Source organism: Trachemys scripta, chromosome 4 (assembly GCF_013100865.1).
Source record: "Trachemys scripta elegans isolate TJP31775 chromosome 4, CAS_Tse_1.0, whole genome shotgun sequence".
NCBI lineage: Eukaryota > Metazoa > Chordata > Testudines > Emydidae > Trachemys > Trachemys scripta.
In genome coordinates, this window is record NC_048301.1 from 14722985 (window position 1) to 14746250 (window position 23266).

The following is a 23266-nucleotide window of genomic DNA, read 5'->3' on the forward strand; positions in this document are numbered from 1 at the left end:
TTTTAACTGCTCTCCTCATGCCCACCCTCAAAGGAGGGACAGGAGAATGACATACTTAAGCTTTCTCTGTTTTTCTGTAGAGAGGAACTTCTTTAAAGGACAGCCAGTTTTCCATGTTAAGATCAGAAGTAGTTGACTTAACAAGATTTAAAGATAGAATTCTTTCTAATCATACATTGAAACAGTGAATCACTCACATAAAAAATTAGGACACATAAATAACTGACTGTCACTGTGAAATATTTATTTTACAAAGTGTTTATAAAAGACTGGCTGGAGGATAGTAGGAACTTTAACGGACTGAACCCATTTTTCTTAGATCTGCTGCAATGGATGAAGAACTGAATCCAAAGATGCTAGCTTTGCATAACTCTCAGAGAAAGCGAAAGATGGACTATGATGGCTCACTTTTTCAAGCAGTGGGAATTGTAAGTTTTGGTATTATTTTTCTTTTAAAATTAGTTGTAATCTTACTGTTTCCAGAATTAACCATTGTTACAGAATGTCGACTTTAGCTAGTGCAATACAGCAAAATCCTGTGACCAAAGTAATCATTTAAGTTAATAACATCCTATGTCTTCCTGGATGCAAAACCCCTGATTTCAATTCTTTCCCACTGTCAAAATAGTTTTAAACTACCCTCTGCACCCAGACAAATGTCTCAGTTAGATAGAAGATAAACTTTTCATTTGTGAAACAGTCTCTTGGAATGTGTTTAAGTAGAAAATAAGGCATTGTAAGAACATGAGACTAAAAACCATGTTCACCTGCTAACAATGTGTGTCATTGCTATTTCAAACTTTACCTCCATGTCCCTCAAAATCAGAGACGGTGCAAAGAGCTGGACCAGGAGCAGCACGGATTTGGAAGGATGTATAAATCCTACAAATATAAATAGATTTAGAGAGATCTCTTATTGCCTCTGTCACTTGTCAAATAAAATCCCATTTTTTAAAAAAACTTCACACAAGTTAATTCTCTACAGTGGTATGCGTCTCGAGACTTTTTTTCTGATTCTTTGATGTTCTGTAAGCGTGGTCTTAGAATATGTCTACGTAGCAAAAAAAACCCCATGGGAGCAAGTCTTAAAGTGTAGGTCAACTGACTTGTGCTTGTATTGCAGGACTAAAAATAGCAGTATAGACATTTGGGCTCTGGTTGGCGCCTGGGCTCCAAGATCCTCTCCCTGGTTGGCTGGGTTTCAGAGCCTGAGCCCGAATGCCTGCACTTTCGTTTTTAGCCCCACCGCACAAGCCCTGCAAGCCTGAGTGAGTTGACGCGGGCTCTAAGACTTGCTGCCAGGGTTTATTGGTTTTGTTTTCTGTTTTGCTTTGTAGACCTAGGCTAGCATGCTCTAGAGTGCAAGCGTGTTTTCTTCCAAATAGCGAATTATCCCTACATCATCTCCTGGCTTTGGAATGACTGCTTACATTTTGTCTACTGGCTATCTGACCTCTTGTGTCCCAGAAGGCTGGGGAAAACTTGTACATCCAGTTCTTCTGGAAAGCTCCTGCAGCTTTTTGTTATGTAATTTAGAGACTCTTGTTTTTATTCTCCTTAGCGTCTCTTAAATAAAACATTCTAATGTATTTTCATTCTCTTTACTCTTTGCATTCGCATGCACGTTTGTTTGGTTTTTTCCTGGTAGCCTTTTAGGAATTATTGTTCTCCATCAGTGTTCTAATGATCCTTGCTGCCTTTGTTTTACATATTGTTGCTATGGCTGCTATATTTTTCCCATTTAGGCCATTTCAACAGATGTCACCACTGACAAAATAGCAAATGATCTGTGCTAGCTTCGTGTATTGCAATGTAAACCAGCGGCTATAATTAAGGTTCTGTTAAGGCTTCCATTTATACAGTGCCTCTCATCCCCTTTTTCTCACGTTTATAATTTTCTCAATTTCTCCTTTTAGCTAAAATTTCTATTACTGATTTTGTCTCTGCTTAAAGGCAACTTCTTTCTGTCCGTGTATTTGCAAAATTACTCTTTTTAACATGTTTTTTGCACGGGTAACTCAAAGGTTGTGCTTTAAAAGATTAAATTTTCTAGTGTCTAAGTCAGGGTTGGCCAAATCATGACTCGTGAGCCACATGCGACTCTTTTACAGTTAGCCCACTACCCATTCTCCACCTACCAGACTGGGGGGAGGGGCTTCTGCCCTGCAGCGGGGTGGGGGTGGGGGGCTAGGGGCTTCTGCCAGAGATGACTGGTGCCCGCGGGGGGGGAGGGGGACAAATTAAAGGTTCCCCGCCACACACCATCCCCTCTTACCTTCAGTGGTCCCTCCCTGCAGCTCCCAGGTGTTAAATCCACATGGAGAGGTAGCTCCTGCAGGGAGGGTCAGCTGCTTTAGCTCTGCTGAGAGAGGCAGCAGCAAAATCAGTGGCTCTCCCAGCTGTTTGCCACTGACTTTCCCCACAGCCTCAGCTTCCAGCTTGCTGGTTCCAGCAGCTGCTGTGCAGGGAGGAGGCCCGGTGGCACCATGTGACCAAGCAGGGACGGCAAACCCTGGCAAAAATCTGGGGGGGCGCCAAAGGTTTCCATGTGTCCCCCTCACCCATCACCTCTGGCTTCTGTCCAGCAGAGAGTGGGGTTTCGGGGCTTCAGCCCTGTGGGGCACGTGTGCCAGGGCTTAGGGCTTCAGCAAGAGCAGGGCTGAGGGCCTGAGTCTGGGCAGGTGCTTCCCGTGGGGCTGAAGTTCTGAGAGACACGCACCCACCCCCACACCCTGCTTTTCAGGGCCGAAACCCTGAGCAGACGCCTCTCACAGGGCTGGAGCCCCGAACCCCAGCAGGCACATGGCTCTCAAGCTTCTGATGATTGCCATATGCCGCTCGGAGGATCAGTAAGTTTGACCACCTGGGTCTAGGTTTTACTGAGGACTAGTTCTAAACCAGCTTGTACAGCCTGCCCCAAATGGAGTTGTAAGCATTTGAAATCTGTTTTGCACATGTGTAAAAGAAAACTGCCACTAAGTTTAGGTTTATACTATCTCCTATTTTAGGATTATGTAAATATAGATCCTGGTTTCATAGAGCTACAGATAAGATTTTATGGTCCTGTCAGTGTGGCATTCCATAGCTCTGTGTATGAAGAGAAACTGGAATATCGTTGTCTATTATTTATGTCTTTTTTTTTAAAACAAGGACATTTCGGGTACGTCTACACAGCAAGCCTCAGAGCTTGGGCTCAGGGGGCTTGCACGACAGCACTAAAAATAGCTGTGTAGACATTCAGGCTCAGGCTGGAGATTGAACTCTGAAGCCCACCCCTGAACCCGAACATCTACATAGCTATTTTTAGCACCATAGCTAGGCTCTGAGATTCTTTTGCTATGTAGATGTATTCTTAGTTCAAAAGAAAGACCTCTTTTTACACCAAAGGCAGTTTTTCTTGTTTATATAGATTTCACATATGTAGAAAATTCTTAGCGAAAAAGGGAAGTAATTCAAAGTGAAAAGCAACATACCTGAATATTTAAGTCTCTAAGATTTTCACAGCATTCCACTGTCTTCACCCCTCCATGTTCAACAGCCCTCTACCAGAGGACTTCCAAATCCGGGCACCAGTATTAGCACTCTTGCCAGCAGTTGCCCAGCTTCCAAGCATTTCTGTAGATGGTTGCCTTTTCCTTTGTCTTGCTTTCTGGTTTAGCAGACATGTTTTCTTACCTAGTCCAGAAAGCAATAACTTTCCTACGAAGATACACACAGCCTTCTGCTCTCTCCTATACCCCAGAATCTCTCATCTGCTGCTGTCACAAGTTATTCTAGAGCCACGGCTGTGATTGGACGAGTCAGGATTCCACGTTGGTAGGGCCCTACCAAATTCAGGGTCCATTTTGATCGATTTCATGGCAAGAGGGTTTTAAAATTGGTCAATTTCACATTTTCAGATGTTTATATCTGAAATGTCACGGTATTGTAACCATGGGGGCCCCAACCCAAAAGGTACCCGGAGGTAGGTCTGATCCCCTCTGAGAGCAGCCCTGCAAGTGAAGAAGAAATCCTGTCCCTCCCCGGAGCCTCTGGCTGGGGAGGATCAGATGTCACGGGGACATGTTTTTCATGGCCGTGAGATTGGTAGGGCCCTACACATTGGCAATGAGAACAAAAGAAAGGGGGCAGCTGAGCTGGGAGGCAAGATAATTGGCGTGTGGGAGCAAAATGTACATAACTAGATATAAAAATCATTTAAACTTTTGTGCACGTTGGGATTGGGAACAGTAGTAATGCCATAATAGTTCTCTCTTCTATGTTTTTTTATTTCCATTCACTTCAGTGAACTCTGTGGCTTGCTCAGACAATGGTAGAGACCAGCAAAAGTAGTAAGAGGTGGCTGGGGTGGGTGTATGTATACATATAACACACACTAACTGTGAGGATAGTGTTTGGTTTTATTTAAGAAGGAGAGAACCTTGGTTTTACGTGTGTACTTTTTTTTTTTTTTTTTTAGCAAGACTCCCTTTTACTTTTAAACATCAGTCTACACTAATTTGTCCTTAAACTTTCTCTCTCAGGTACTAAATGAATTCAGTTTTAGATAGTAGCAGCATGTTAGTAACTATAGTGATAAGAACTGGTGATTGATTTCCTCTGGAAATTTTTGCATACATGATCTTCAAAAATAAGTTTTTGTTTGTTTGTTTTTTAAGGGATCTTTATTCCAGCAGTCAGAAGATTGTGGAGCGAATGCATCACTTTGTTGGAAACGTGTAAAAGGGTGCAAATCTAATGGCCAGAATGGAGTGGGACAAAAGACAATCATCTTATTATCAACTGGTTAGTGTTCATGTGTGTGGGAGGGAGGGGGGAAATGAAGTATTATTTAAGCTGTATTGGGTAATGGAACTTGTCTCCCCCATACGCTAATTTGGGAAATGTAAAATACAGTAAGTAATGTGCCCTTATCTTTATCGTCTTCCTTTTTAGATATAGCAAGTAAGCTCCTAGGGCAGTCAATGGATGAGACTGGACTACCACAACTTACCAGTTATGATTGCGAAGTAAATGCTCCCATACAAGGCAGCAGAAACCTGCTACAGGGTGAAGAATTGCTCAGAGCTCTGGATCAAGTTAACTGAGTTTTCACAATACTTGTTCTTTTTTTGGACACTGGAGAACCATCACCTAAAGCAGTCTATTTATATTTTCTATATCTGATTTTAGAAGCCTGGCTACAATACTGCACTCATTCAGTTAGTTCCGTTTCGATCCCCTTTCTACTTTACTTATTTTGACAGATTTTTTTCATATATTCTTTATGTAACAACTCGGATTATAGTGCATTTTCATAATTCTTTGGTACATACACTTTAAGTCCATTACATTTAAAACAACCTCGCAATAGCAGCTTTGAAATATGCACCTGTTTTTAAAAACGTATTTATTTTTTATTTTATTTTATTTTTGGCTGGAGAGTTTCATTGAAAGAATCCTATCAATAAAATGTCACACAGTAAAACAGTCAATACTTCCCGCCTGCTCTTCATAAGTAGTTGGAAGGCGTATGCTTTCAGTTATTTTAAAACAAATTTTTATTTTAATGATTTTTTTATACAAAACAACAGTGCTTTTCAGCAGTGCATTGTAGCCACAATCGCACAATATATTTTCTTAAAAAACAAACAAACCAGCAATTCCTCATGCAATATAGTCTACATTTATAAAACTAGTTTTTAAGGAGAAGAATCTTTGAGGGTTTTTTTTTTTTTGCCTATGAAATCATGTTTAATTCTTGAGGCTGTCATTGTTTTAGTCATGTTGTAATATAAACTGTGTTCCTAAATGCTGTATTATGCTTATGACTGAAATGAGTATTAAGTAAAAGGGAAGGGTTTTATCTGGAAAGAACGATAACAGCATTTTATTTGGATACATTCTCTTAATTTACAGAGAGGGTTTGATGTTCCTAAAGTAGTCACTTTGCCAGCTCAAAAAAATCCCTACCTGTAGTTGTGGAAGTTCATGCTAATATTATGTATCTGAGATTAAATCTAAATGTTTTGCTTACCCTGTGTGGTATCGGTGATATTTCAAGCAGATCGTAAGACATCATGCATTGTTAGCAGAGTTGCCTAGTACATCGTTGAGTTGCTCAATATTTGATGTTTTGGTTTTATGCACCTTGTTGCTGTTAACATCCATGTATTCATGTAGATTTCAATAACTCAATATATTTTAGAAACCTTTTTATTTTGAAATAAGTAGTTGTCTCACAAACATCTTATTTCTATATGTACTGTACACATTTTTCATTCACTCATTCTTTCTCTCTATGTGGTTGGATCTAACACTAACTGTATTGTTTTATTACATCAATAAACTATATGTGGACCAGGACCCCTTGGGAAGTGTTTTATCTATTGAGAACAGTGACATCTTGGTTTTGTCATTTATGTTTGTGGTGACTGCTAATCAGTGTTCACTGATTTCAGTAAAATCTCTCCAAGAAGTTAAAAAGGAATTTCCTGATTTTGACTCCAAAACCTATCAAGTCAATCATTTATCTGAGCCTATTCAGTACTAAATACATTTTCAGGACAAAGACTTGTGCAGTCATTGGCAATAGATTTTTAAGTAATTTAATTTTCCTTTTTTACCAAGCATACGATCAGTTATTAAATGTGGAATGAAAGTGGGAGGGAAAATATCGTTTTTGTGATAACAATGGCAAATCTTTCCATACTCTGCCAGCTACTACCTGTCAAGGTAACTATCAAAGACAAAGCACGTCAAATTTGTCAGATAAATCAGTTAAATTTGGACCCTTGGCATATACATGAGATGGAAAATGCACCTGGCACTTGATTAAAGATATGGAACTTGCTATACTCTAAATGTGATTGTACCATCTGCTCGGCTCTAGTTTTGGTGTCAAGGTAACGGTTTTCATTTTGCTACATTAGAATGTGGCGTCACTAGAACCAGCCTGTCACATACACGTGGAATAACAGTGTAGCTTCAGTCTAAAATTTAAGGCAATGTCACAACAACTTTTTAAAAAATCATGCTCTAAGCCAGGGGCAGGGAAACTTTTTGGGCTGAGGGCCGCATCGGGGTTTCGTAAATTGTAAGGCGGGCCAGTTAGGGGAGGGGGTTGTGGCCCGACTCCCACCTCCTATCTTGCCCCCCCCCAGACTCCTGCCCCATCCAACCCCCCCTCTCAATCCTGACGGCCCCCCTGGTATTCCTGCCCCATCCAACCACCTCTTCTCCCTGTCCCCTGACTGCCCCTGGAACCCCTACCCCTGACTGCCCCCTGCCACCCCATCCAGCCCCCCTTCCTGACTCCCCCCCCAACCCCTATCCATACCCCTGACCACCACTCCGAACTCCCCTACCCTCTATCCAATCCCCCTGCCCCCTTACCGCACTGCCTGGAGCACCGGTGGCTGGAGGCGCTACAGCCGCGCTGCCCGGCTGGAACCAGGCCATGCCGCCGCCACCACCATGCAGCTCAGAGCACCAGGTCAGGCCTGGCTCGGCAGCGGCGCTGCCCAAGGAACTCGCTGCCCAGAGCATTGCGCTCGCGGCGGAGCAAGGTGAGGCTGCGGGGAAGGGGGAACAGTGGGGGAGGGGCCGGGGGCAAGCCTCTCGGTCCAGGAGCTCAGGGACTGGGCAGGACAGTCCTGTGGGTCATAGTTTGCCCATCTCTGCTCTAAGCAATCTTTTTATACTTGAGACACAATTTAACCTCTTCCTGGAATCCATACTTTCTGTAGCAATTACACAAGTATGGTAAATTTTTCAAAAACACCTAAATGACTTAAGGGCTTTGGCTCCCATATAATTGAGTCACTTTGAAAAATGGGACTTCTCATTGAAAGTCAATGGGACTTGAAGGGTAAAACGCTCAAGAGCGCCTGTCTTTTACAAATCGTTAACTCACTAAAAGTGATTGCTCAAAACATTCAAAAAATTAATCCATTTCTAAAACTATTAGCTGGATAAGATGCAAAATTCTCAAACTGAGAAGCCAATATTTTTACAATTAAATCAGGAATGTATTGGCATTTACTTCAGAGAAAGCTTTAATGTAAGGAGCTTGAAAGTCAGTGACGGGATACTGCCAAAAGTCTACGATCTGGGTTGAGTGTTTTGGGAAAGAAAGGGGAAATACTGTATACCTCGTTACAGAACTAGAATTTGTCTCGTTTATAGACTTTTACAGATACTAGGCCAAGATTTTAGGTTCCTGTTCTTGAAATCTCTGGTCCATAAGGTTTCTTATGTCCATATTTGGGCAAATAAACTCAGCAGCTCAAATAAACTTGATTAGGAGCCTACCTAAGCACCTGTTCTTGATAATCTTGGTTGTAAAGTTCAATTGCAGAAGAGTATATGACAAATACATGCTTTGTATAATATGAAAATTCAAAAGTAACCTTTAACACTGGACAGGCTTTGAGTCCAAACTTGTAAAGATAGCCTTTAAATATGTGACCCAACTGTACAGTTTGTAGGTAAATCCAAGGGAAAGGAGAGTTATCATTCACTCACTGTTTTGATGACTTGCTGGTCCCTCTTCCATGCCATCCCGTTGTCCTTCATCTATCTCTGAGAAAGTTGCAGCAAAAAGCACATGCTGAATTCTTCATGGCTTGAGGAGGCAGCTGCTGGCTTGAGGAGCAGTGAGTGAGCTTCTTAAACAATTTTAAGTCCTCTCTTCCCATTCATAGGTCTAGAAATCTGATTCTCCAATAAGTATCTATAGCTGGCCTATCAGGCATTCGCAAAGACACTTCTTGGGTCTCAGGCCAAAGCCTACAACTCCACAAATCTTTGTCCCTTCCACCAGTAGAAGTTGATCCAATAAAAGATATTACTTCACTTACCTTGTCTTTCAACAACTTTCCCAACAGACTTGACTTTTCCCAGCTGAAACATTTTTTTGATAAATCTGTCTTCTACCGTTCTGCTTCATCTTGCCATAGCGCTCTGTGGAGCTTATTTTAGAGGTACCTCCCTTGATGACCAGTCACTCCCTTACTAATCAGCCCTTCTCTGTGGAAGATAATGAATTATCAGAGGGAGAAAATCATACTACACCTCTATCCCAATATAACGCGGTCCTCGAGAGTCAAAAATCCCTACTGCATTATAGGTGAAACCCTGTTATATCAAGGTAGCGGCGGCAGAGCTCCAGTGGTGATTTAAAGAGCCCGGGGCTCCGGCCCCGAAGAGCCGCGGGCCCTTTAAATCACCGCCCGAGCCCCACTGCCGGAGCCCCAGGGTTACCGTGCTATATGCAAACCCGTGCTATATCAGGTCGTGTTATATTGGGGTAGAAGTGTACCAGAATTAGAGGTAGAGGGGAAAATTGACTCCATGCAACCCTTGGCTATTAGTTAACTAGAGATGGGAAGTGTCCCTGCTCTTACTGAGAGATGCCCTAGCAACCCAGGAGGACATAAGAAAGCAAACAGTTGGGAAGAGTGTTAGTTGTAGTGTTGAAATGTCATTGTCATACACCAACAAGCTCTTGAAGAGTTTAGATAATGTACTGGTTGAAATGCTGAAGTAAATGTTACTGGTGCACACTGCCATAGACTCATGGAATTTAATCTTTCTGTGGAAATGCAGACTACAAATTAACTTTTCCTGCAACTGCAGCAAAATTGTAAAAGCTTGCAAAGGAGTTACTTTGGGGATTTTTCCTCAGAATAAAATCATCAGCTCAGGACCTGCTCAATCTGACTTTATTTTTTAAATGATTTACCAGATCCCGGTGGAAACAGGATACAGCACAGTAAACAGTTTGTTGCACTCATTGGAAAGATAAAATAGTTCCTTGTCCCTCATAAATGGAAGAGAGTTTGAAAATAATACAACTGCAGGCCTGGTTAGTCAGCAAATTTCACTAAACACTAGTCTTATAAAATAACCAAAAGTATCTTCAGCATTTGAAAAACTAAAGACGTTATTTTGCTCTTTATATATATGGTTGGGTCAATAATTTTTTTGCTTGGAATTTGGAAAGATGCATGCCACGGCTACACCTAGGGTATGTGGTGGTGGCAGGAGAAAGGAAATAAGCTAAAAGACAGGCATTTTTAAAGGAATGGACCATGAAAGCAATACTTCTGAAAGAGACACTAGATGAATTTTAATATCAGCAAAATGACATGATTCAAGACTAGAGGCATTATGTCACAAAGGTAAGTATTATTTTATAGTGCTGGAAAATACTGTGTTCAGTTTTGGATACCTCATTACATAAGATGTAGGCAAAGTAGAGATCACTGTCCTATAAACTTGTGGCACCTTACAGAGTAACACATTTATTTGAACATAAGCTTTCATGGGCTAAAACCCACTTCATCGGATGCATGCAGTGGAAAACACAGTAGGAAGATGTATATCCTCAGAGAACATGAAAAAATGGGTGTTGCCATACCAACTATACAGAGAGTAATTAATTAAGGTGAGCTATTATCAGCAGGAGAAAAAAACTTTTGTAGTGATAATCAGGATGGCCCATTTCCAACAGTTGACCAGAAAGTGTGAGTAACAGTGAGGGGGAGGGGGAATTAGCATGGAGAAACAGACTGGAAGTGGATGGGTCATTATACAAAGTAAAAACTATTTCCCCATGCTGTGTTGTCCGTGTGTCAACCTGATTGTTGTCATATGACCTTGGTATCTGCATCTTGACAAGAAGTTCTGTGCAAGTGCATACTTTGTGATGTGAATAGGGTAATGGGAAAGGACAGGGCCGGCTCCAGGGTTTTGGCCGCCTTCAGCAGCCAAAAAAAATAATAAAAAGCTGCGATCGCGATCTGCGGTGGCAATTCGACGGAAGGTCCTTCGCTCCGAGCGGGAGTGAGGGACCATCCGCCGAATTGCCACCGAATAGCTGGACGTGCCGCCCCTCTCCGAAGTGGATCCCTCAAGCACCTGCTTGCCAGGCTGGTGCCTGGCGCCGGCCCTGGGAAAGGAGACCACAAATTAGACAACTACACACCATTTACTGAACCCTCCTCACCCTCAGAACTGTGGTGTGGGGGTTGTGTTTGTCTGCCTTTTCTCTGGATACGCTTTGGTCAGAATAAAGATGTTTGCTGCTGAAGGAGTACTAGGAGATGATGGTTTGCCTCTGTAACTTCCCCTTTCCTGATCCATATCAAATATGATTTCTCAAATGGACAGTATCTAATACATCACAGCAACAAGAGGTAAAGCAATTAATTATAAACACAGCTCTGGGAATGTCAAATTCAAGCCTCTAATATCAGCTATCCTGTGAAAGCTGAAAAAGGTGGGTAAATGGCAATTTAAATATCCTGAGCTGAGACACATGGAGCAGCCCCTGGGGGAAGCATGGCATGAAAGATACTCTTTGCATTCACATGACTGCCTGTTCTCCCCTCTCATATGGGTACTGCACTTTAGGCTAGGACTGTGCATTAATACTACACAATCTTCTGCAGTATGTGAAACTGTAATAGTCTGTCTAGCTAATCATAGTGTGAGTGCCCCCACCCCAAGTAATTAAAAGCAACCAACACATTCATAGTGTTGGTTTTATTGTTTGTTTGAATGGCCAGAAGGGACCATAATCATCTAATCTGACATCCTGCATAATGCAGGCCCTAGAATTTCACTAAATCAAAATTGGCCCCTGTTAATCCAAAATATGAGTGTCCCCACACAGATGAGTGCTGAAATATCAAAAGGTGTGAAATAAAATGCAACTTTCTGTAGACCAGTTTTTAGTTTGGAAATGACAGTGTCTAAACGTGCATTTACTGTGCTTTTTGTGAAATCCTCCTTTGTATATGTTTACTTCTGGCATATTAGGACAAGAAGGGACTACCTGGGTCATGGAGTCCAGGCCCCTACTAGCATCGTAACCCTGATCATAAATTTATCAAGCTCCATCCTAAAAATAGTTAAGTTGCTTATCCCCACTACTCCTACTAGGCGGCTGCTCCAGAACCTCACGCCTCATTGTTAGAAACCTCATATCCAGTTTAAACTTATTCACAGACAGCTTAAACCTGGTTTTGCTTGTGCCCGCATTGTCCTTCAGCTTAAATTGTTCTTTTTCTTCCCTGAGGTTTATTCCCCTGATGTATTTATATATTAGGTATATTTCTATTTTTTAATATTTACACTAGTGCTTAACTGCTTATAGCTACACTATTCAAGCATGCAGGCTATTTCAATAGCAACTCTGCCAGCAGGGTTTTTGCATTGATTCAGACATTACCGTAACATTCTCCTTCACAAATAGTGATCTGGAATCCAGGAGTCATGGGGGCATTGAATACATGACCCAGCAGCTATAGACTAACACAGTGGTAGGCAACCTATGGCACGCGTGCCGAAGGCCGCACACGAACTGATTTTCAGTGACACTCACGCTGCCTGGGTCCTGGCCACTGGACTGGGGGGCTCTGCATTTTAATTTAATTTTAAATGAAGGTGCTTAAACATTTTAAAAACCTTATTTACTTTACATACAACAATAGTTTAGTTATAAATTATAGACTTATAGAAAGAGACCTAACAATGTTAAAATGTATGACTGGCACATGAAACTTTAAATCAGAGTGAATAAATGAAGACTCGGCACACCACTTCTGAAAGGTGGCCGACCCCTGGACTAACATGATGTGGACAAGGGAGTCCAGAGCAGAGCAACAAAAATGATTAAAAGATTTAAAAACCAGACCGATGAGAAAAGATTAAAAAAACTGGGCATGTTTAATTTTGAGAAAAGAAGCTCTGGGGAGGGAGGGAGACCTGATAGGCTTCATATATGTTAAGGGCTGTTACAAAGAGGACGGTGATCAATTGTTTGCCATGTCCACCCTAGATTGAACAAGAAACAATCAATTTAATATGCAGCAAGAGAGATTTAGGTTAGATATTAGGAAAAGTTTATAACTAGAAGGCTAGTTCATGGCATAGGTTACCAAGTGAGGTTGTGGAATCCCAATCACTGGAGGTTTTCAAGAACAGGTTAGATGAACATCTATTGGCACAGGGCTAGGTTTATTTGGTCTTGCTTCAGTGCAAGGAGATGGACTACATGACTCTCAAGGTCCCTTCCAACCCTATATTTGCATGATTCTATGCCACACGTGCAAGTCTGCCTCTAAGTGTCTTATTAGTACCTACTAATGAACGGAACATGGGTGCTGCACAAATGTGTTATGTCACCATGTAATGACTGCAACCTACACATGATAGACGCCCTTAGAGTTCTATATAAGCATGACTGTTTCAGGGGCTAACAGTACTGTGTATAGAGCCGGGTGAAATTTTTCAATCAAAAATTTGAGTTCAAAACAAAAATGCAGATTCTGCAACACCAAAATGTTTCATGAATTCATATCACCCAACTACAGAGTCCTTGGGGCTTGTTCTCACCACAGCGGTCCCCAGGACCCCAACTTCCACCTTTGGGACACATGCTTCTGTGCACCCCAGGGCAGGCCCAGCCCCCTGCTGATCTGCAACTTCCTGGCAGTCAGCAGCTGTGGTGGCCTCCTTGCTACAAGGTGGTACATTCTCCTCCCCTGGGGAGATGATTTTGGGACCGGAGCTAGCTTCATCCAGCTCCTCCCTCTGGAACTTCCCTTGAGCCCCGGGGCTATAGGAACTGGCTACAACCAGCCCTGCCCCCGAAGCTGCATCCTTTACTGCTGCAGAGGAATCTAAGAGACACTCTCCTATTCCCCTAGCAGTCCGTGTGACTTAACCCCCCTCTCCAGGGCCTGTAGCACAAGATTCCTTCTCACTGCTAACCAACCCTGGGACAGATTCTGCCACACTAAAGAAATCATTCCCCAGTAGAAACGGTGCAAAATTGTGTGCCACCGTTGCAACAGTCAGCTCAGCCTGCAAATCCTGAGTTTGCACGTGTCCTTTAGCTAAAGGTGCAAGGACTTTGTAACCCCCGACCAGGTCTAATTCTGCCATTTTATCTGGCAACAAATCCTTTTCCTGGATCAGGTCCCTCCTGACCACAGAAATCTCAGCCCCCATGTCCCTTAATCCAAGAAGCATTTGACCATTCAATTTCACAGCATGCATATGCTCATTGCTTGGTTGTGTGGAAGCAAGTTTTACAAATCCTGTGTGGAAAGAGGCCACAGCCTGGCTCTGAGAAGCCGCAGCTTCATGTGTTACTTGTTGCCTGTTTCCACTCAGCAAGGGACACTTATTCCTCAGGTGCTCAGTGGACTTACAATGATAGCACTTCTTGGTCTCCTCTGCTTGCACAGGAAATTTGGGACGAGTACCAGGGGAATGAGGAGGTGAACGCCCAGCCTCCTTTTTCCCAGGGGTAAAACGGTGATTCTGCTTTCCCCCAACCTTATACCCCTCTGCCAGTGGTTTGTGTTTGATCATTGTGCTTGTTCATAAAAGTCAGCGTACTCAGCTAATTCACCCACTGCATTTACCTTTTTGTCCCACAAATACTACTTTACCTCATCACTGCACATATTCAGGAAGTGTTCCTGAGTAACCAGATCACACACCCCTTCAAAGCTGGTAATGCCTCTCCCCCGCACCCATTTATCTACCAAATCTCTCATTTCATTGGCATAAGCCACATTACTTAATCCAGATCCCCTTTTAAGGCTCCTGAATGTAACCCTGTAGGTTTCAGGTGTGACCTGAAACTGTTTCAAAACCAGTTCCTTAAATTTACCATAGTTTGACGCATCATCAATAGGCATCTTATTGGATATGTCCAGAGCTCTGCCAGTCAATTTTGCTATCAATGTGGTCATCTTCTGATCTTCAGGGATGGCATGGAGGGTGCACAGTCTCTCAAAGGTGATGAAATATTCAGCGATATCGCTGGACTCGTCATACTGTGGACATAGTCGCTCCCATTTGTGGATTTTTGGGGAAGTGGAGCCAGCAGGGGGAGGGTTTTGTCTCCTCAACTCCATAACAGCCAGTTCATGTTTTTGGGCCTCCCTCTGGGCCTCCATAGCCCTCTCGTGGGCAGCTGCCTCTGCCTCCACTCTCGCTGACGCCCTCACTGCCTCCCTCGCTGCCTCCGCCTCCATAGCCCTCTCGTGGGCAGCTGTCTCTGCCTCCGCCCTCGCTGCCTCCACTCGCTCCCTCGCTGCCTCCGCCTCCATAGCTCTCTTGTGGGCAGCCTCTTCCCTTGCATGTTCTGCCTCCACGGCACTAATTTCTAATTGTCTTAGTTCCGGCCGTCTCTTATGTTCATTTTCTTTCTCTTTTGCTTCTAGCCTGGCCAGTTTTAGTTTATTAGCAGCGTCACTAGTACTCATTGTCCTGCTTTCTTGTGCTGGGCTACAACCCCTCTGCAGTTCACTGAAACTGAGATGTGCTCAGCTCAGGGGATTCTTAGTTAACAAAGACTTTCACAGTGCCCAGTGTTCAGCTTTTCTGGGCAATTTGTACCCTGTGCAGTTTTAGTTTCTTCTGATCTTCCGTCTTACTTATTTTGCTTCCCTTTCTGTCCCTACTTCCCTTGCCCAAAATAAGCAAACAGAAAATAACAAGCCAGTAACCACTTTGTCTGTTCTCCAGACAACTCACTTAAAATCACTACCAGTATCTCAAAGCAATCAGCTGTGCACAGATCCTGCCGACTACGCCACTGTGACGGGTTGGATCACAGAAACCCCCTTGGGAGCTGCCACCCGATGTGCAAAGACTACTCCTGCTCCTGTTTTCCCTGCCAGCTCAGGACTCCAGCACCCTGTCTTGCTGAGCCAGACACTCCCATCTGGCTCCAGACACAGACCCAGGGTCTGAATCACTTGTCCCAAAGCTGCAAGTTTACCTGAAAACAGCTCACAGTAGTGTGCTTGTCTTTAGCACTCAGATGCCCAATTCCCAATGGGGTCTAAACCCAGATAAATCCGTTTTACCCTGCATAAGGCTTATGCAGGGCAAACTCATAAATTGTTCGCCCTCTATAACACTGATAGAGAGATATGCACAGTTGTTTGCTCCCTCAGGTATTAATACATACTCTGAGTAAATTACTAAATAAAAAGTGATTTTATTAAATACAGACAGTAGGATTTAAGTGGTTCCAAGTAGTAACAGACAGAACAAAGTAAGTCACCAAGCAAAATAAAATAAAAGGTGCAAATCTATGTCTAATCAAACTAAATACAGATAATTTCCTCACCAGTTCCAGAGCACTCCCTTTTACAGGCTAATCTCCTTTTAGCCTGGGTCCAGCAATCACTCACACCCCCTGTAGTTACTGTCCTTTGTTTCAGTCTCCTTCAAGTATCCTGGGGTGGGTGGAGAGGCTCCTTCTTTAGCCAGCTGAAGACCAAATAGAGGGGTCTCCCACGGGTTTAAATAGACTCTTGTGGGTGGAGACCCCCCTCCTCCCTCCTACGCAAAGTCCAGCTCCAAGATGGAGTTCTGGAGTCACCTGGGCAAGTCACATGCCCCTGCATGACTCAGTTTTTACAGGCCGACACCATTGTCCACATGGCATCTTGCATGTCTCCAGGAAGACTTCTCATGTGGATTGGAGCATTCCAAGATGCATTGTTCCCCAAGTGTTTCCTGATCAGGTACTTAACCTGGCGAATTCCTTCCTAAAGAAGCTGACCAAATGCCTCCCAAAGCTTACTTAGAAACCAAGCAAGTATACAGCCCATATTCTTAACCTTAAGTAGAAAATGATATATATATGTACAAATAGGATGAATAGATATAGTAGACCATAACCTTTACGGAGATATGTTACATGGCACAGGCAGCACAAAACATATTCCAGTTATGTCATACATACATTTGTAAGCACCCTCTCCCCATAAAGCCTTATGGGGTACACTGTCACAGAGACCTTCTAAAAACATTAAAATGTATTACCGGCATGTGAAACTTTAAATTAGAGTGATTAAATGAAGACTCGGCACATCACTTCCGAAAGGTTGCCGACCCCTGCCTATACGCGACGAAATAAAAATGGTGAAAGCCGAGTCATAACTGCAAATAGATTGTGTTGTTTTTCCTCTTCATGTCACAGTAACAGACACTGTATTCGAATCTAAAATGTCATCCATAAAGAGCGAAGGGTCTGGAATACGGAGAAATGAAGCTGCTGGCTTCCTCCTCTTCAAAGGTTTCTCGCAGACCATCAAGTGTAACTTGCACCTTCACTTCATAGAATGATGCCCTCCTGACACCTATCACTGTCAGAGTTTTGCCCTGTATCCCTAGCTAGCTCCTCTTTCCACGAAATCCTGACACACACTGCACACTTAAATCAAATGCAGACTATACAAACATTTATATACAAATCTGTAAAGTATGCACTATTCTAGACCCAAATCCTGCTCTCAATTAGGCTTTGTCTACACTGGCAAGTGAAAGACAAAACTTTTGTCATTCAGAGGTGTTAAAAAAACACACACACCTCACGAAAGACAAAAGTTTTGCCGATGACAAGCACCAACAAAGCATCTGTCCCTTTGATTGTAAACTTCCTGGGGGACAAGCACTTCATCCCACTCCGTGTCTTAACAGCACAATGCACATAGTCAGTGATTAGTAGGGGCTGCATCTTGTTCCCATTGACATCAATGGCAAAACTTCTACTGACTTCAATAGTTATGAAAGGAGGAATCTGGTTGATTAGCATAGGTTTTTGACTGTGGATGCATCGAGACCAACAATCACATAGGTTGGGATTCATTAGCTAATTTGTCCTCCCTCAAATCATGAAGCCCATTATGGGTGGAAAAAGGAGTAAGAAAACATACTTAGGGTGGTTTCTCAATTATTGTGGTATTCTATTTCTGGTTCCGAGTTAACACAATCTGTTAGAGGAAAGACACTGGACTAGATAGACCTCAGGTCTTGTCCCAGCTGGCAATTCCTGTGTTCCTGTTAGATTCTAAAATCTATGATGCCCTTGGGAAAAAACAGCACATGTTGCTCTCAGCTGGCAGACGCTGAAATGTACATTATTGTACAACAGCTTTGCTACTGCTCCTATTCCTGTACCAATGAAAGGAGCAGTAAATGACACTTTAAAATATCACTAATCTGCTGAAACGGTCACCATTTCCATAGTTTTTAAAGAACTCATTTAAAGGATCAGAATCTACTACAATTTTTTTATTTACACAATATTTTTAAAGTTTATTTTTGTATCCAGAATTTTTTGCATCAAATACCTTTTAACACTTGGTAATTCAAAACAGCTTTTTTTTAAATGTAATATTTGAAAGATATTAGTTGATGTTTCAGATTAATTACTGTTGTTTTGGAAAATAATCAAAATGACCAAATCATTATGATTTCAAAATTATGATGCATACAGCATGATTACTTCAGAAAACAACTGACTTGAATTGACCCAAGAACAATATTGATTTTAAAATTACATTTTTGAAAGTCCAGTTACTTAAAGTTACCATTTACTGTACCATTATGGTCTATAGGGACAACTAACTATAATTTTTCTTTCCACCTCTGTTCTTCTATTAGGACTCTCTTACTCATACCTAACCTCTGCCCCACCTAAGAAATCTGCAACTCTCTCCCTCCCACACTAGAAGAATGGTAACATCCCAATTTCATAAAGCAAACCCAAGGGAATTCAGATTTAAGGACCACAATTTTCGTTGTAACTTACATTGTTTTGCCGAGCACAAATCCCAACTCACCCAGCAAATCAAACTGCATATCTCAGCCCAAAGCTTTTGCCTTCACTTCTGTGGGTTTAATCAGCCTTTTGACACTTCTTAATGGCAACGACCCTTGGATGCTGAATGATGGACCAAACTACCCCGCTCTCCCCCAACGGTGTGAAAAACATCCCCGAATCCTGTTTAATTCGTGTGAACGATGCTGCCCAGGAAATTCCCGAGGGGCCGCTGTAATTCCTGGCATCTGTGAGGGGTTCAGCATAAGGATCATTCTCCCCCCGTCCCATGGCGGGTAAGTAAAACGACCCCCCTGAAAATGCAGTGCAACTGGTCCTAATCACTTACACCCACGCAGGGCTCCTGCCTGACCACCCGGGCTGTGCAGCCCCCAATGCACTAGTGTTGGATTTACTCGGGAGGGCACTTTCTGTGCCTTTAAGAGCTTTCCAAGGTACCAGCTCTCGGCTGCTCTTCCAGGCAAGTCAAGCCGCCTGGTGGTGAACCTTACCTGGGCCTGAGGGGAGCGGGGCGCTGGCAGGCTCCCCAGCACCTGCTCCGTGGCGATTGCAAACAGCCCCCACGCCGGAGGCCGGTCCAGCCAGGCACCGTGCTGGGCTCTGCTGCCTGGCGCTCCCTCGGCTGCCGCGGGTGCTCTGATCTAGGGTGGCGAGACCGCCCTGGTCCCTTCCAATCCGCTCGCTCCGGACCGCGCCCGCCCTACGTGCAGCTCAGCATCCCCCGCCGGGACCAGCCGGCTCTCCCCCCCCCAGTGCCTGCATCAGGCGTGCAGCCGCCCAGAGCCTAGGCAGCCGCCTACGTGTCTTTCTGCACGTCGGAGCGGGGCTCCCTGGCTTCCCGGGCCTGAGCTCACCGGGGACAACGCCCGCGGATCCTGTCCCCTTCGAGCGGAAACGGGCTGCTTCGCTCTGCTTTCTGGGCCCCCCTCCGCTTCTATGCCCGGCCCAGGGAGTGGCATTTGCAGGACGCAGCCGTTAGGGGTGGCAAAAGGAAATGGGGGTGCTGCTGCCCCGATTACATCCGCCACCCCGGCCAGCTGGTCTTTCCTGGCAAGCATTAAAGCATCAAGGAGTTGGATACATTTTAAAACTGCTTGTTAGAGGGATAGCACCATCAATAGACAAACACAATCAAGACACGTGCCTTGCCCCCAGCAGTTTCTACCTGAGATACATAGCAGGCGCCAGATCAGCCACGAAGGAGTGGAGGCTAGGGGACCCCCAGCAGCTTTGTATATAACAGTCACAAAATATCTTGCATAAATAAACAGGTGCAGCTGCTTCCGTCTTTGTTGCCAGGTGAGGCATTGCCAACGAACCTGCTAGCTGAGTGTCTTTCATGGGCTAGCAATTGCCTCTCCTCTCCTGAAGCCTTATCTTTCACCCATTCAAATTGGTGACAAAAGTCTCATTGACTTCAACTGGTGTGGGATCAGGAGTTCCTGGAACCCTGGAAAAAATTCCTTCAAAGAAGGTGGAGTCAAGTGGAAAGTGTATATCAAGTCATGAAGAGAAGCTAAAGGTCAGTGATGATATATCTGGCTGTTCAGTTCTCGTAGTATCTTTGGGGATGGTTTCTCCGGCATTGCTGCCTGTACAAAATCTGCATTTGTCACAGGTTATCCATTTATTTATCTTCAGTCCATTTCCACCGCGTGACAAAAATGGCAATTTGCTGCAATATCTTTGGGAGAGCTTACTGTATTTTTTGTGTATCCTTGTGGGCAGGAACAGTATATAATTCCATGGGGGAAAGGGAATCATGACCCTCGGGGAACTAAGTACAGTGAGGGGGTGATTAGGCAAATTCACTCAGATTGTAGCATCTCAAGAGACGGACCACCACCTGGAAAGGCTTGCATTTGCTGGTTCCAACTGTATTCTCCAGAGACCAACAGACAAAGAAAGGACTTTCAGTTAAAGCGCCTGTGTTTAGACTGACTCAGGGCCTTCTTTCTGATCCACCAAGCAGACAGGCCCTATGGTCTAAGGGGGCCTCCAATCCTTCCTGGGAAAGGTTGGAAGGACTTTGGCTTACTGAGGCCCCATAAGCTTGATTGGTGCCCTCTGGTCAGCTTTTAGCAGGTGTATAGGAACGTTTATTGGGTTTTATATGTTTTCTCTGTAATGCTTTCACCTTAAGAATAAATGTGCTTGCTGATAAAGAGTTATGATGTAACTTATGCTGTTCGTAGCCTTTGAAGAGAAAACTAACCACAGGTACTGGCCTGCTTTGGCAGTCTGCTTGCAGGGGATAACACAGTGTAGGCAGGGAACTGTGCAGCCTGGAAAAACCCATTAGCAGGGAGGGAGACACTGGTCTCTACCCAAGAGAGGTGACGGCTGAGGAGCCAGGAGCCTAGAGTGGGTGCGCTCTTGGTGGAGCGTGGAGGGGGCATACAAGTGCAACTGCCCTGAACTGTGACACCCCTCACCTCTTCTTTTCCTTCACAATACTCCTTATCCACTGGGGGCTCTCCTTCTGCCTAGACCCCCAAAACCTGATGCTGAGGAGACGTGTTGCCTGGAGCGGGGGACTGTGAGGCACACTCTGATCAGGGCTGCCATAAACCGCTGGCTGAGCCGGAGTGGATATGCCATTGTTTTACATACAGCCTGCACTGTTTAGCCCATAGGATTATTTTGCTAGCTATTATATCCTACTAATCCAGCCAGCCATATCAAATAATACGTTTCTTTCTGAATTAATCCATTTCATATATGATACTTATATTTTATCAGTATTAATTCCTATGAATTCCAGTGTTGAGGCATATGATATGTATTTCCTAACAATTATACATAGAATAAATTTTGCTGAATGGATCTGCTAAATAGCTAACAGTATGATCAGTTAAGAGTAAGTCAGCATAAAAGCTGGCAACCTTTGGCCCAGATAGAAGTGGTCCCTGAACTTTGGGGAACCAAAGGGAGGAACTACACACAACACTGAATAGGTTTATCCGGCGTCTGCAACTGGTTGGTAACCGCAGGGTATACCACAACCTGGAAGTCACCAAGAGAGCCTAGGTTGGCAGTTTTTGGAGTGAGACAATCCTTATTAATACGTAGAGAGCAAGTGTCATAATCCACTGACCTATAGCATAAGGGAACCCATCAATTTATTAGGGTACGAAAATAAGATTTGGGTATAGTAGGTTGGGCCTGAATTACATAGCGTCAGGATCCTATAAAATACCTTGTAAGGATATCTTAGGGAGCTTTCTCTTTTCTTTGTTCTCCTATATTCTATAGACTATCTTTTTATCTACCTATCATTCTATCTTCTATCACACTATCAGCTCAGCTTGTGTAGTATAGTATAACTACTCAACATTCCTAACAATTGGGGAAGCCAGAACCATTGTGTTATTGGGCATGCCAGGAGTAAGGCTGGTCCTTCACTTCCTATTACCGGATCCTCAAAGAAGGATGTATGTTAGCTTGGGGTACTTATAATAGGAATGTTATCACCAGGAGTTCTGGAATTCTTTTACTGTTTTGCAGTCATAAGTTTCATAGCATTTATTATTCTTTTGTTAATCTCAATAAAGCTTTTATCAATTTGGTACTGTCCTCAGCGTAAGTGGTTTTGCCAAGCACCCCGAGAGTCCTCTCCCGATATAGAACTCTCTGAGTTCTTGGACACTGTAGTCTGAATTGGACAAGAACCTATACATCTGCTGGTCGGATGTGATCAGTGGCAAGCCAGAACAACTAACTCATAAAATTCAGGTCAACTGTGCCCCGCCATAGGGTGAGGTGCAGGGCCTGGCCATTAAAGCAGGGCTCCTGGCTAGGCAGGGCTCTTAGGCCCCATGTGGGCCGTGTGGCAGGTGGCTGCGTTACATGGCCCCCGCACTGGCCAGCTGCTAGTGTGTGGGTGCTGCCACTTTGTTTTGTTTGTTCATGGGGGATGGGGGCTCACTCAGCCCATCCCTCACATTACTGCCATCACTGAGGTGGGGGCAAGTTCCCCCAACCACCCTCACTGGACTGACCAGGTGGAGGCTCCCCTCACTCAGCCCTGGCCCCGCCCTCACTGGAAGGGCAGGAGAAACCGTCCCCTCCCCCACAAGGCGGCTAGAGAAGCTCAAGGACAGTCGATGAAGGTTGAACATGCGCGCGTGCGCCCTGGTTGAACGAGGGGCAGGAGGCGTGGGTGTGTGGAGGGGGTTGATGGGTCAGAAGTGCCGGAAATTCACGCAGGCGCGGTGAAGCGAGGCGGGGAAACTGAGTAGGCGCATGCGCAGTGGGTGCTGCTGGTGCCGCTGCTTGAGGGAGCGAGCTATAGCGTTAGGCACTGTGGCTGGCGCCGCGCGCATGCGCAATGAGCACTGTGGTCTCGCTCTGCCTAGGCCGGCCTGGGGAAGCGGGCGGCGGGATGAGCTGGGTCTCGGGGCTGCAGACGGATTGCGAGGCGCTGCTGAGCAGCTTCCAGGAGACGGATAATGTCCGCTTCGAGGTGTTCTCCGGCCTGTGGCGGGAGCGCCGCTTCCACACCATCTTCCAGTGAGACACCCGGCAGCCTCCCTCCTCCGCCCCGTGAGCGCCGGGATCCGGCATCGTCCCCGCGCTGCTCGGGCGAGACCCGGCACCCCCCCGCACCCCTCCCCCCCCCCG

The 23266-nt window shown here is 44.4% G+C and overlaps 2 protein-coding genes and 1 long non-coding RNA gene across 6 annotated transcripts in view; 2 read left to right on the plus strand and 1 right to left on the minus strand.

Moving 5' to 3' along the window:
- HIF1A (hypoxia inducible factor 1 subunit alpha) overlaps positions 1-6345 on the plus strand; it is a 44191-nt gene extending 37846 nt beyond the window's left edge. Inside the window, exons 13-15 of the mRNA XM_034767660.1 lie at positions 320-428; positions 4659-4785; positions 4936-6345. Coding sequence (XP_034623551.1) covers positions 320-428; positions 4659-4785; positions 4936-5087 — 388 coding nt within the window. The 3' untranslated portion in view covers positions 5088-6345. The remainder of the gene's footprint in view (positions 1-319; positions 429-4658; positions 4786-4935) is intronic.
- Positions 423-19331, minus strand: LOC117875995. 3 transcript variants are annotated; one of them, XR_004645409.1, is made up of 4 exons: positions 19135-19331; positions 8841-9009; positions 3474-3542; positions 423-882 (listed from the first exon to the last, which is right to left on the minus strand). It is a non-coding gene; the product is annotated as an uncharacterized LOC117875995 (long non-coding RNA). The 3 variants fall into 3 exon arrangements; XR_004645407.1 differs by lacking the exon at positions 8841-9009; XR_004645408.1 differs by lacking the exon at positions 19135-19331 and having other exon boundaries at positions 8841-9087.
- A 3626-nt stretch (positions 19332-22957) lies between these two features.
- SNAPC1 (small nuclear RNA activating complex polypeptide 1) overlaps positions 22958-23266 on the plus strand; it is a 25021-nt gene continuing 24712 nt past the window's right edge. For both annotated transcript variants that reach the window (XM_034769321.1, XM_034769322.1), the window contains exon 1: positions 22958-23155. In XM_034769321.1, the coding sequence (XP_034625212.1) occupies positions 22974-23155 (182 nt within the window). In that variant the 5' untranslated portion in view covers positions 22958-22973. The remainder of the gene's footprint in view (positions 23156-23266) is intronic.